We start from the raw sequence: 12315 nt of genomic DNA on the forward strand, positions 1-12315 counted from the left end.
ATAGAAATCCTATTTAGTAAAATGTTATTAAATTATAACCACATAACAATGAAAATCGAGTAATTCTAAAAATATCTCTTATGTCCCTTAAAAAATGAGGTGACTTTTAAAATTATCATTTGATCAAAAATTTAATAGTGATCAATCACAAGTCCAACAGTGATTTTAAAAGTCACATCATTCTCAGAAAAACACAAAATGAACTTCTAGCATTACTCGTGAAAATCAGCTATTGATTTTTTTTTTTTATAAATAATTCATGTCAATATTTTTCCTATATTTCCCCACCAACAATTAGATTCGCAGATTTATGTGGACCTCACACAAATTCAATAGTGAACCCCACAAATCTAATGGTTGATCTATTGATTTGTAAAATGATATAAAAATAATATTAACATGAATCATTTTTTTTCCTTACGAAGCCGTTGTTGATGCAAAAGTTAATTTTTACTGTCATGTTATCTCAGTTATATGCCAGTCGTATAGCAAATAAAAGGCTAGCTCTTGTCGCATGCATGAATATATTGGTGACTTGATTTTGTTCACAAAAACATTGCAGCAGCACTAGCTAGCTAATTTGCTTAAAGAAAACATGTTGGCAAGGGGTGGAATAATTCCAAGTAGCTAGACCACCTATGAAAAGTGTACGTTGCCAACATATGTATGAAAACCTCAAAACCAAGCAACCAGGATGATTGATTGTGGTATTTCCTTGCTCAGGTGGGCCACCAGAATCCATCTTTCAATCCATTGATGGGAATAAGGAATAACTGCATGAATTGCCCAAATGGGGAATCTCATGGATCCTTCCTTTTCTAGGTTCCATTTATGTACACATATAAGCAAGTAGTTAAAAATGGAAACAACTTGCCAATGGAGGTTTATCTGCATGTGCATCTTCCATTGGAGAGAAAGAAAAATCCTTTGCTTCAAGTTGAATGCAAAGCATATTTGACCTTGCTTGCCTCCCTCTCCTGTTCATCACCTAAAAGTAATTAGTACCAGCATCATCACCAATCCCTGCTGCTAGTTTTTCTCACAAAATCAGACAGAAAATCAAAAGGGATTTTGGAGAATGGATCTTTTGGTCAAGCAAAAGAGGTACCTCTAGGCTCTAATCCCGAGTGAAAAAAAAAATCTGATTTTTTTTTTTCTTTTTTGGCAAATTTTTGTTACACTTAGAGATGAATTATTAATTAACCACTTTGTTAGAGTGAGATTTTCTGACCCAGGAAAAGAATTCAAGAGCCATGTGGGTGATGATGATTATGATTCAAGAGACATTGAGTTTGCAGCTGCTGTTGCAGCAGCAGCATTTGCTATACACTCACTTGAAGAAGCTGAAATGGAATTACAGAGGAAGATGAGAGATGACTTTGTAACCTCAAGGACCAAAACTAGGCTGCAAAGATCTAGCAGATTCTCAAACAAGGAAATGATGGGTGCTGGTAAGTTTTTACTGTGAATTTTCTTTTCTTTTCCTTTTTTTTTTTGACAAACTGAAATGTATATATATTTATGTAACAAATGCAGGATCGACAAATAAGTCAATGGGGCAGGAGGCAGAGGATCCAGTTTGGGGTCCAAGTCGTACATCTTCCATGAGGCCTACACCCTCAGAAGATAGATATCAGAACCAGATGGGGAATTCATCACGACGCAACAATGTGGAAACCAAAGCAGATGCTTGGGAGAAAAATGAGATGGAAAAGATTAAGAAGAGGTAAAGGATTATACTCTTTATGAGAAAATATTTTTAGTTTAAAAAAAAAAAACGTTCACCAGACGTAATATGGTTTACGCTTCTCATCTATATAAACTATTTTTTCATTGCTCTTCAACACCGTTGGCCGACAATTGTAAGAGTCTACTTAGGGTATCTATCTGGCATGCGGGCTGAACACCTGCTTGGGCAAGCAGTATGACAGACAATTGTAGCGAATTTCAATTCACCTTGGAATACCTTCTATTTTCACATACTCTTCATCAACAATTCTTCTTTGTTGTTTCTCTATTTTCTTCATAGCTTCACAAATTATATGAAAATATAATAAATATTTAGCGATTTTCAATACGGGCCGAAAGTTAGGAAACACTTTTCGAACAACAACACATTTTTCGAAAAATATTTTTAACAGAAAACATTTTACACCGAAACAAACTGGATGAGAACCAAATTAACTAGCGAATGGTAGGCTTTGCATGATTCACAATTTGCTTATGCTTCTAGAATGAAGAATCCGGATTTTGTTTCCAAGTTTTTTTAATGAAAACAAATTCAGGTACCTGAAGATGAATTCCAGAATAGGTGCTTGGGAGAATGAGAAGAAGATGCAGGCCAAACATAAGATGGAAAGGAGAGAGGTTTTGCCCCAACCTTTGATGTTCATTTACAAAGTTTAGGAATTAATGGATACCAAAACAAGATATTGAGTTTGAAAATGCAGGGTGAATTGGAGGAGAGAAGGGCTTTAAACCTACAACACTACAGAAACAAGATAGGAAGGATCGAGCAGATGGCAAAAGGAGCAAGAGGGCAGGTGGAAGAGAAAAGAAGAAATGAAGAGTTTGAGGTGAAAGAAAAGGGGAAGAAGATCAGGTCAAAAGGAAAGCTTCCTGTCAAATGTTTCTGCTTCTATTGTCACTAGGAATGCAATGCAATGCACTTGGGCTCAATAGCCTTCACAGTCATGGCATTATAGCATTTATCAAATCTCTTGGACTCCTAATTTGATTCGGGAATGTAACACTAAATTGTACAGCTAACATGATCAAATATATATATATACATACACATAATGTTACCCATGTGCCCTGCCTCTGCCACTCAAAATGTTGATCATGGCTGGTAGGAAATTGTATGTCAATGTCATGGCCGATAGTTCCAGTCATTTCTACGAGACTTCGGATTGTGTGATGTCAGAACATGATATATTATGATCTTACTAAAACGACTCGCTAAGGTATCAAACTCCCGAACAATATTTCTCAAGAATATTTGTTCAAGATTAATAGAAAACGATTGACATCAGCTAATCAAAATTTTGTCTATAATTATGAAGATATTATACTAATGAAATATAATTCATTAAAAACAATGAAGATATTATATTAAATAAAACTCTAGCTAGCAAGGCAAATGCCTAAAGCTTTGGAGAATGGCGTTTGTAAGATAGACAGGACCAGACACTCTTGATTTGATTGCCGGCAGATAAGTAGTAATTAGATTAGAAAAAAAGAACATGTCTCCATGGCAACTCTAAATTTGATCAAAATAGAATGATGGGTAGGGCAGCTTATCTTCTTCACCACAAAAGTCATTGTTAAGCCAATTGAAATGAGCCCCCTTGAACCAATAAGCTTGAGAAGCGCCCACCCAGCTCACCATCACCAGACCAGCTCTAGACGTCTACGCAACAACGGTCGGCTACCATATGGAACAAACTTACCCAAGCTATATTATAGGGTTGACTATATTAGAGTTGAGGCCGAGTCTAATCTGTTTAATTAAATGGGTTAGGCTAAAGTTAACAAATTTAATAATATAGTCATGCCCCCATATAATCCTAACCCGACATACGACATTAAGGTTGACATTTTCTTTATACGACCTATAAATTCAACACGAACCCAACACAAAATTATCTTACACATGTATTTCAACATGATTTGAACTTGACATGCGCCACACATGAGCACCAATTAACACCCTACATAATACCATGTACCATATAGCAATAGCTTCCTAGAGAACCATCTTGGTGATACTTTGATAAGACAATATATTGATCTGAGTCTTCTATAATCACACACTCCCAAATATACATCTTTTAACGTGCACTAAAAATTATCATTAGAATTTGGATGAATCACTATTAAATTTTATATTTAATAGTAATTTTTAGTATCTCGTCAAGAAATATACACTTGAAAAATACTAGATTTTATATATATATATATATGCAATAAAATCCGTATAGACATTTGAGCAGAATGATGACCTCATACGCAGTGCATCTGCAGACAAGTCTTGGCCATTAATTACAAGCCAGGCAGGCCTCTAGCTAGATTATCAGACTGCAGCCTTATCCATTCGTTAAGCCAACCGGTATTGTATCTTAACCGGCAGCATGAATGAAAAGTTGAAAACCAAGTTGTCCTTTGTTTCTGTCTACTTCCGACAACAGAATCTATCTAGCAAACACCATTATATTTCCTTAATTACCACTTTCTCTAATCTATAATATTGCTTAATTTCCTAGCTAGCTTCAACGAGTCTTAAACTTCAAATTTGTAGCATGAACATTCATAATTAGCATTTATTTCGGCCTCAGGATTTTATAAAAAAAGATCATCAAACACCCTCCTAGCCTCTAAGAAAGTTAATGGTGGCATCAGCTGCATACATGTGAATGAAATATTACTACCATTTTTATATTAATGTGGTTTTGTCCTCTTGAGTTGAAATCCAACTGGGAGGTGGGGGATTCTTCTATCTGCTCTAATAAGGGAGCTTGATTGGTGCTGATACTGATACGTGGTGGCCTTGGAGGACCACCCTACAGCTCTAGAAGTTTTCCAGATGGCAAGAAATGGCTGTAACTACGTGTTCACTGCCGATGCAGAAATTCAAAGTTCAATGTCTGGTTGAGGACTTTGAAACCGAAGGGTTACAGATATTGGCACGAGTCTCTCTTAGTGTGGATGTGACATTTAAATGATTGGAAACTTTATATCTCCCAAGGATATTATTGTTATTTTGCGTTTCATGTGAGGACAGTTTAGAAAATTTGTCACGTCTTATTCACATCTGATGCAGATCCTATTCGAAGGATCCCTGGTACTACGCTTGATCCTGCGATCGAGCGCACGATCGAGCACCCACCTGCGCTCGATCGCACCCATAATTGCGCTCGAGCGCACACAGAGGGAATTATGTTATTTTTCGCATTTTATTATTTTTTAGCCGACTTTATGTTGTTATTTTATTAGGGTTAGGATTTTAAGAGTTTTTATTTCATTATTTTATTAGGTTTAGGGCTTTGGAGGTATTTATGTCATATTTTATTAGGTTTAGGGTTTTAAGCTATAAATATATGCTTATAATCTCTAGAGAAAACAATTGTTTATTATTGATTTTGCTAAATAACAATTACTCATAGTTGAGTTTTCTTCTTATTTTTCCTTGAAATCATAGATAGATTCTATATTTTGAGAATAATTCTTAGGTCATTGATAGACACAAGATCTAGAATTAGTTATCCGCTATGTTATTGTTGTTCTTCGCCGCAACCTACTAAGTTAGGCTACATCAACATCTCATGGAATTGGGGAGATTAAAAATTTGACATTGTATTGATAAATTGCATAGAAATTTGGGAGCATATGGATAAGGTGCAATGACTTATTGATAATCAAGTTTTACCAGCTCAACCAAGTGTTTAATAAGTAGACGGAGCATATGTCCGAACAATTGAGACTCGGGGTGTTAATAATTAGTTGTTTGTATTGTGTGCAATAAGTGTAGTTCATTACACCTGATTAGATTCGGAGCATATCAGTAGTACTCTAAGGAATGAGGATCAAGTGCAATGAACTACTCGTATTGCATACAAGTAGCTTATGTGAGATGGTACTTAGAGCATTCCCAGCAGGCTCTCTATAAGGGAGTTTGTTCCCTAAGTTTAGGAAATATGTCTAAAAAATCACAAAAAATGTCCCACAGCAGATTCCCTATATGGTTTTCTAAACCATCAGCTGCTACAGTTGAACCCAAAACATTGGGTTCAACTGTAACGATCCAAAGGCTTATTAAATTGAAAAAAAAAACTTTTTCTCTCTCCTGTCAGCCCAACTCTCAACGCATCCTCTTTCTCTTTCTTGTCAACACGCCATCCCTCTCTGAAGACAATCTCTTGTTGCAAAAACTCCATCTTCTTCAACCTCTCAACTTTCATTCATGTTCAACACAAGGTACAGAGGAGACCGAAAAGAGAGAACGTTCGAGATTGAGAGAGAATGGTGAGCGTTCTGTTCAAGCCAAGAGAGAGAGACTGAAGAACGGTGGTTGAGCCACCGTCATCGTGCAGTGGGCAGCGCCTGGGCAAAGCTGAACCAACCCTCTTTCGACTAGATGAAAAATCGGAAAAAAAAAAAAAGAACATGAACCCAGAAGACCCAACAGAAACCTAGACCGATCAAACCAAACTTCAAGGTTCTCATATATGCTCACCAGACTTCACCATTCAAGGAGATCGAGAGAGTGAGGCAGAGAGTGAGATGGAGATGAGTGAGGCAAAGAGGGAAAAAGGTGCGGCTGGAAGAGAAAGAAAGGAAAGAAGAAGACGGAGATGAGATGAGAGAGAAATCATATATGCTCACCAGACTTCACCATTTAAGGAGATCGAGAGAGTGAGGCAGAGAGTGAGATGGAGATGAGTGAGGCAGAGAGGGAAAGAAAGGAAAGAAGAAGACGGAGATGAGATGAGATGAGATGAGAGAGAGAAAGAAAGGTTAAATTAAAGGAATAAAATATAAAAAAGGTAAAATAAAAATAATAATATTTTAATGATATAGGGAAGCATTAAGAGAAGCTATTGGGGTGCAAATTGACATAGGGAAGCAAAAAGTAGTTTGGATCCTTAAACTTAGGGAAGATGACCGGGTAGCTACTGGAAATGCTCTTAGGCCTCATCTGTTGGGACAGATATTCATACAACTAAATCATATGTTTGAACTCTTTACCTGAATTGATAGAGCTAAAGGCTCTCTATTATGAATTATTCGTATTGCATGCATGCAAAACGGACAACACATTACACCTTATGGATCCCACTATAAGTGGCCAAAACTAGTACAATTTTCAACCAAACCTCATTAATGTGCTTGATTGTGATTGACCAAACCTAGAACCTGATTTGATCAAGTCCAATCCAAACCCAACATCATTTTGTTCAACCTTCATTGTGTTAGGAAAATGCAAATGAATCTTGATATATGGTTTAAGACTTCTGACGAAATTTGTTATGCCAACCCGCTAAGAGACATTAATAATGATACAGAGAAAGTGAAAGCAAGATAACATAAGTGTAGGGGCCGTGATTCTAAGCATGCCGGCGTGCTTAGCACGACAGGCTATTTTCATTTTTTTTTAATTTTTTAATATTACCAAAAAAAAAAAAAAAAATTGCCGGCGTGCATTACTTCACGGTAAGTAGTGTAGTGTTGTTTTAGATGATCGCACACCGAGACTTCAAACGAGAATACTAGCAAAAGAATCAAAGATAATTTATAAGCATAAAAGCTTGTCAAGTGTGCCAACGATGAATACTTCTAATACTTAAGTTGGTGAGAGCGAGTAAAATTTCGTCAAAACATGAACATTTACCCCTGAGATGTATATATATGTCACACGTACATCAAAGCATTAATGACATAAATAACCCTGGGCCAAGTGCTTGGAGGGTGGTGGGGGAAGGAGAAAAGGCATAAATCATATTCCTTCTCATTCTTCTTCTAGCCACCACATGTTTTGTGAAAGATCTCCATCAAACCAACGTGACATTATCAATTTAAAGGGGACCCGGCCAAACAATTCCTTAAGAGTATCCAAACCGAAGCTCCTGTTCATTGAGAGACAGAGAGAGGGAGAGAGAGAGAGAAATGATGAGTGAGTTTGTAGTACCTAGCTGGAATCTAAGGCACCAAAGACAAGAACAAGTCGAAGGAGAAGAAGGAAACAGATCCTCTCACGTGCACAACGAGCAGAACCACCCCCGTAGTACTACTGCTGCTCTTGTGCACATGTACACTCTCTTCTTTCTTTCAATTTTTTTTTTTTTTTTTAATTTTTTTTAATTTTTTATTCTTTCTTTCTGGTTATGAGTTTAAAACTTCAATTCTGAGAGAACCCTTTTCTGGTTAATTTATGGTTTATATATATATACTCCTGAGTACTTTCTTGTTTCAAAAAAAAAAAAAAATTTAATGCAGCAGCATATCCAAGACTCACATCCACATTCGTGCATCCCGAAACCATTACCTATTACTCCCAAGTTTTCTTCGTTCTTGTCTGATAATTTCCATATTCTCCAACCCTTTTACAATATAAAACGACCAAACTATAGTTTGTCCTTGTTTTTGTCCGATGTTAATCTTCAGTTTGGAAATAATCAATATCTGTTTTTGGCTTCTCTAATTTTCTTTTTACATGTTTTTGCTTAATTTTCCACCTTATTGTGTTCTTTTCTCATTAATTAGGTTCGTTGTCCATAGATGAAAGAAAGGTTTTATTTCTTTCTCCCTCTTCATTTATGTGATTAATTAGTCTTTCCATATATCATTTCTTCTCTCTCTTTTTTTTTTTTTTCTCCTTGCACAAGATGGATTAATCTATAGTTTTGTGTTGTTCTATTATATATCCATTATCTGTTATAAGCTAATTAATCTTCAAATTAAAAAACACAACCTATAGTTTTCTTCTTGAAATGTGCTATAATTTAATCCTAAGAAAACAATCATCGGGTCTAATAGTACATATATTATCATGTTGATACTATAAACTAAAATCTCTACTATAAAATGAAGAAAATCTTTTTCAATTCTCTTCCGCATGGTAATTAGATACAACAAAATAAAACAAAATTATAGAACATGTTTTTGTTATAATAATCACTTATTAATTACTATTTCTTAATGTTGAAATTCAGGTCAAATTATGAAGTGGCAGAGCTGACATGGGAAAACGGGCAGCTAGCCATGCATGGGATCGGCGGGCTCCTCTCCACCACCACCCCCACAAAGGCCACATGGGGTGGTGGTAGGGCTGCCGGGGACACACTGGAATCAATAGTCCACCAAGCAACATGCCACCACAACCAAAAGCCTAACATAATATTCCAACACGACCACCACCACCATAATACCCCAGCCAGAATAGCTTCCTCCGGCGGGCAATGGCCTGATCAGAGTTCCGGCGGCCAAGTCCAGGTGGCACCGGCGTCGGTGGTGAAGAAACGAACACGCTCTTCAGATTCAGAGCAATATTGTAATATTGGAAGAAGAAGTATATATGAAAACATTGCTGACGGCAGCACATGTGGCAGCGGTGGCAGTGTGAGTGCCAGCGGTACATTTTGTAGGGACAACGACACAACTATGATGACACCGACACGGGCTTCGTTTGAATCTACTCGGAGCTTCAAGACCAAAACCACTGATGAAGATTCTTCTTGTCATCACAGTGGATCTCGATCGGTACGTACAAATTCATTATTTCTTAATAATTAAGCACTTTAATTTTTGCATGTGGTCATTTTATATATGTGAATTTTGGAGCACAAAACTACAATATTTATAAGATTTATATTGGCTATAAGTTTTTAAATAATTACTAAAATTAAATCTAAACCGTTGAAAAAACTACAAAATATATATATATATATATATATATATATATATATATATATATATATATGCTTTAATTAGTTTTTATGCATGCAGCACCTAATTAAGCCAAATTCTTTGAACACTTTAATTTACATGTGGTCATTTTATGTGAATTTTGGTCATTTTATAAGATTTAGAGTAATGCTATATACCCCACCACTATCTTATCTTATCCCGGCCCTCGTACGAAGCATCATAGTGGGATAGTGGTGGGGGTATACAACATTACTTTAAGATTTATGACTATAAGTTTTTAAATAATTGAAGGATAATAATTAATGAATTTGTTATTAATTATACTAATTCCTAATTACAAAATATTAACCCTTTTGTCTTTGGATAAGGCCTAGCTACTTAATTAGAGCATTCACATTGGTTTATGTATATTTTTATGTACAATGGCTAATCAAAACCAACTTTATTTAGTTTAGTTAATAAGTTTTAAAAGACATCATACATCCGATTATCTTTTTTTTTTTTTTTTAATCTATATCATTTATTTTTTTTTTTTATAAGGATTGTATTTTTTCAAAATATCATATTTTTCAACCTTTGGAAAAAATGGATGTGGAGAGAGAATTAATAGTAGGAGAAAATTTTAGGAAAAGAGAGATGTGGAGAGATAAATAGTATATTAATGAGATAGATTTGTGAACAATGCCCACTACATGTAGCAGTCACTGTTCACAAATGCAAAAAAAAAAAAAAAAAAGGTATTTTGCATTTGAGATGCATAATCCAATAGAGGAGTTTTTAATTATTATTTTGCTTATCTATTTTAGATAAAAATAAGAAATGGCTAAGCCATTAATGTAAGTGCTCTAAACAAAATTTGTGACTGCTTTAGTGATACATGGCATGTTTATTAATTTCAGGTTGAACATATATTGTTAATTTTCCTGAATTTAGTAAAGTTTTGCTTTACTTTTAATAGGAAAACCGAGATGATCAAGGGCATCAGACGACCAATACTGAAACAGGCCGCTCCCACTCAACAAGACGAATTCGAGCTGCTTCTATCCATAACCAGTCTGAAAGGGTAATTATTTAATTAAGCTCTCCATGCTGTGTCTAATGAGATATGTATTAATGAGATTAAATTATAGCTAATTAATGAGAAATTATTGGTGTAGAAAAGGAGAGATAGGATTAATCAGAAGATGAAAACCCTGCAGAAGTTGGTGCCAAATGCAAATAAGGTCAGAAAACTATTCTCTAATCTACATTTGTGTGAATCTATACATACATACTTTCACTACTTCTACTTTTAAGGGTTTTCTTTTTCACCATCTCTTTAAATATTAGGAAAACGTCACTTACCATTATTGATCTTTCATTATTTTTACAATCATACCTTTAAACATTAAAAAGTGTCAATTTAGGGTTACCATTTTTTAGAAGTTTGTAATGTCAGTATTTCTGTCTAAATTTATCATTAGGATTGATTTAAGCTGAATTTTGATGGGAGAGTTGACATTGCACACTTCTAAAAGATGGTAACCCTAAATTGACTTTTTTATAGTTTAAGGATATGATAACAAAAGTGATGAAATTAAAGATCAGAAATGATAAATGAAGTTTCCTTTAAATATTAAAAGGCCGGTCAAGCATATAGATATTGCGAATTGTTAGTGAAAACTTTGAAATTTTTTGGCTATCAAAATTGCAGACCGACAAAGCTTCAATGCTTGATGAGGTAATTGAATACTTGAAACAACTTCAAGCACAAGTTCAAATGATGAGCACTGCGAGAAACATGCCCCAGATGATGATGCCTTTAGGGATGCAGCAACATATTCAAATGTCTCTCCTAGCACGGATGGGCTTGGGAGTCGGGCTAGGGATGGGCGTGGGGATGCTTGACATTGCTAACATGGCACGCAGTTTGCCTCAAACTCTTCCGCCGCTCATCCACCCAGCTTCAGTTGCTGCCTCAGCTCCTACATTCGTTTCTCCATTTGTGGTGCCCTCCAGCGTGATTCCAACGCATCCTCCGGTTGAGCCAAAACCTGACCTGGGCAACAATGCTTCACTTTCTTTGCCGGATCCATATTCCGCATTTTTAGCACAAGTACGTCATTTTAATCGAATGATAGTCCTATAATAGTTTATTTATTTATTTATTTATTTATTTCCTTCTGCTTGTATTAATTGATGAATATAATTTTTGCTGCAGTCGATGAATATGGACATGTACAACAAGATGGGAGCCCTCTACCGGCAACAAGTCAATCAGACCACACAGGCAATGAGCAGCTCATCACAACCACACCAACCATGTTCGAAGTGACTGAGGATAGAGGACAACATGCATCAATAATGCAAATTAAAGCAACATAAAGAACGCTAGGGGTTAAAAGAATAACGGTAGAGGGGTTTGGATTTGACGTAGGACGTCTTGTTTGCCATTTGGAAATTATTATTATTTTCAGCCATGTAATTTTCAGAATTTTCTAGACAAGATTTGTTTCTTTTGCAAGGGAAAATGGTACATCGATGAGTTTTTTAGTGAGACCATAATATAATATATATGTTGATATACTATATATTTAATCTAAAAATTTAAGTCTATGAATTTAGAGTTAACAATGCTATATTAACTACTCAAGCTCAAGTCTAAGGTCTCAAGATGTGCCAATTTCCGGGCACATTCAATTGCTAAATGGGTTGCTTCCTACTCAGTGTTTGGAAACATTACCCACTACTCGCCTTTTCTTTCTTCTCTTAGGATTAGGAGTGGTAAGAACCCTCATTTGTAATTTGTTTTTTGGCTTTTGTCTTTTTTCTTTCCCCTTTCCCTTTTCCCTCTTTTGAATAATAATATGAAAAAAAAAAAAAAAAAAAGACCTACTCAAACTTGTGATG

The 12315-nt window shown here is 35.6% G+C and overlaps 2 protein-coding genes across 2 annotated transcripts; both read left to right on the top strand.

Moving 5' to 3' along the window:
* Window positions 1–1022: 1022 nt before the first annotated feature.
* Window positions 1023–2737, top strand: LOC132173998 (Remorin family protein). Its single transcript, XM_059585716.1, has 5 exons — window positions 1023–1104; window positions 1216–1451; window positions 1537–1726; window positions 2286–2367; window positions 2451–2737. Exons 1-5 carry the CDS (start codon window positions 1079–1081, stop codon window positions 2649–2651), a joined length of 735 nt encoding a protein of 244 aa, XP_059441699.1. The 5' UTR covers window positions 1023–1078; the 3' UTR covers window positions 2652–2737.
* Window positions 2738–8235: 5498 nt separating this feature from the next.
* On the top strand, window positions 8236–12003 carry LOC132175842 (transcription factor PIF7). The gene is given in 7 exon segments (XM_059587908.2): window positions 8236–8288; window positions 8712–9258; window positions 10385–10489; window positions 10584–10649; window positions 11120–11521; window positions 11627–11722; window positions 11724–12003. Coding segments are annotated over 7 exon segments (1248 nt in total). The 5' UTR covers window positions 8236–8277; the 3' UTR covers window positions 11745–12003.
* Window positions 12004–12315: the final 312 nt, after the last annotated feature.

The sequence above is a fragment of the Corylus avellana genome, chromosome 3, assembly GCF_965113065.1.
Source record: "Corylus avellana chromosome 3, dhCorAvel1.hap1.2, whole genome shotgun sequence".
Taxonomy (NCBI): domain Eukaryota; kingdom Viridiplantae; phylum Streptophyta; class Magnoliopsida; order Fagales; family Betulaceae; genus Corylus; species Corylus avellana.

Excerpts from the sequence above, each read along its gene's own strand:
- LOC132173998 (XM_059585716.1), top strand. The coding sequence starts at position 1,079 with ATGGATCTTTTGGTCAAGCAAAAGAG. Across the intron at positions 1,105-1,215 it reads CTTTTGGTCAAGCAAAAGAG|AGTGAGATTTTCTGACCCAG; the intron begins GTACCTCTAGGC and ends CCACTTTGTTAG. Across the intron at positions 2,368-2,450 it reads ATAAGATGGAAAGGAGAGAG|GGTGAATTGGAGGAGAGAAG; the intron begins GTTTTGCCCCAA and ends TTGAAAATGCAG.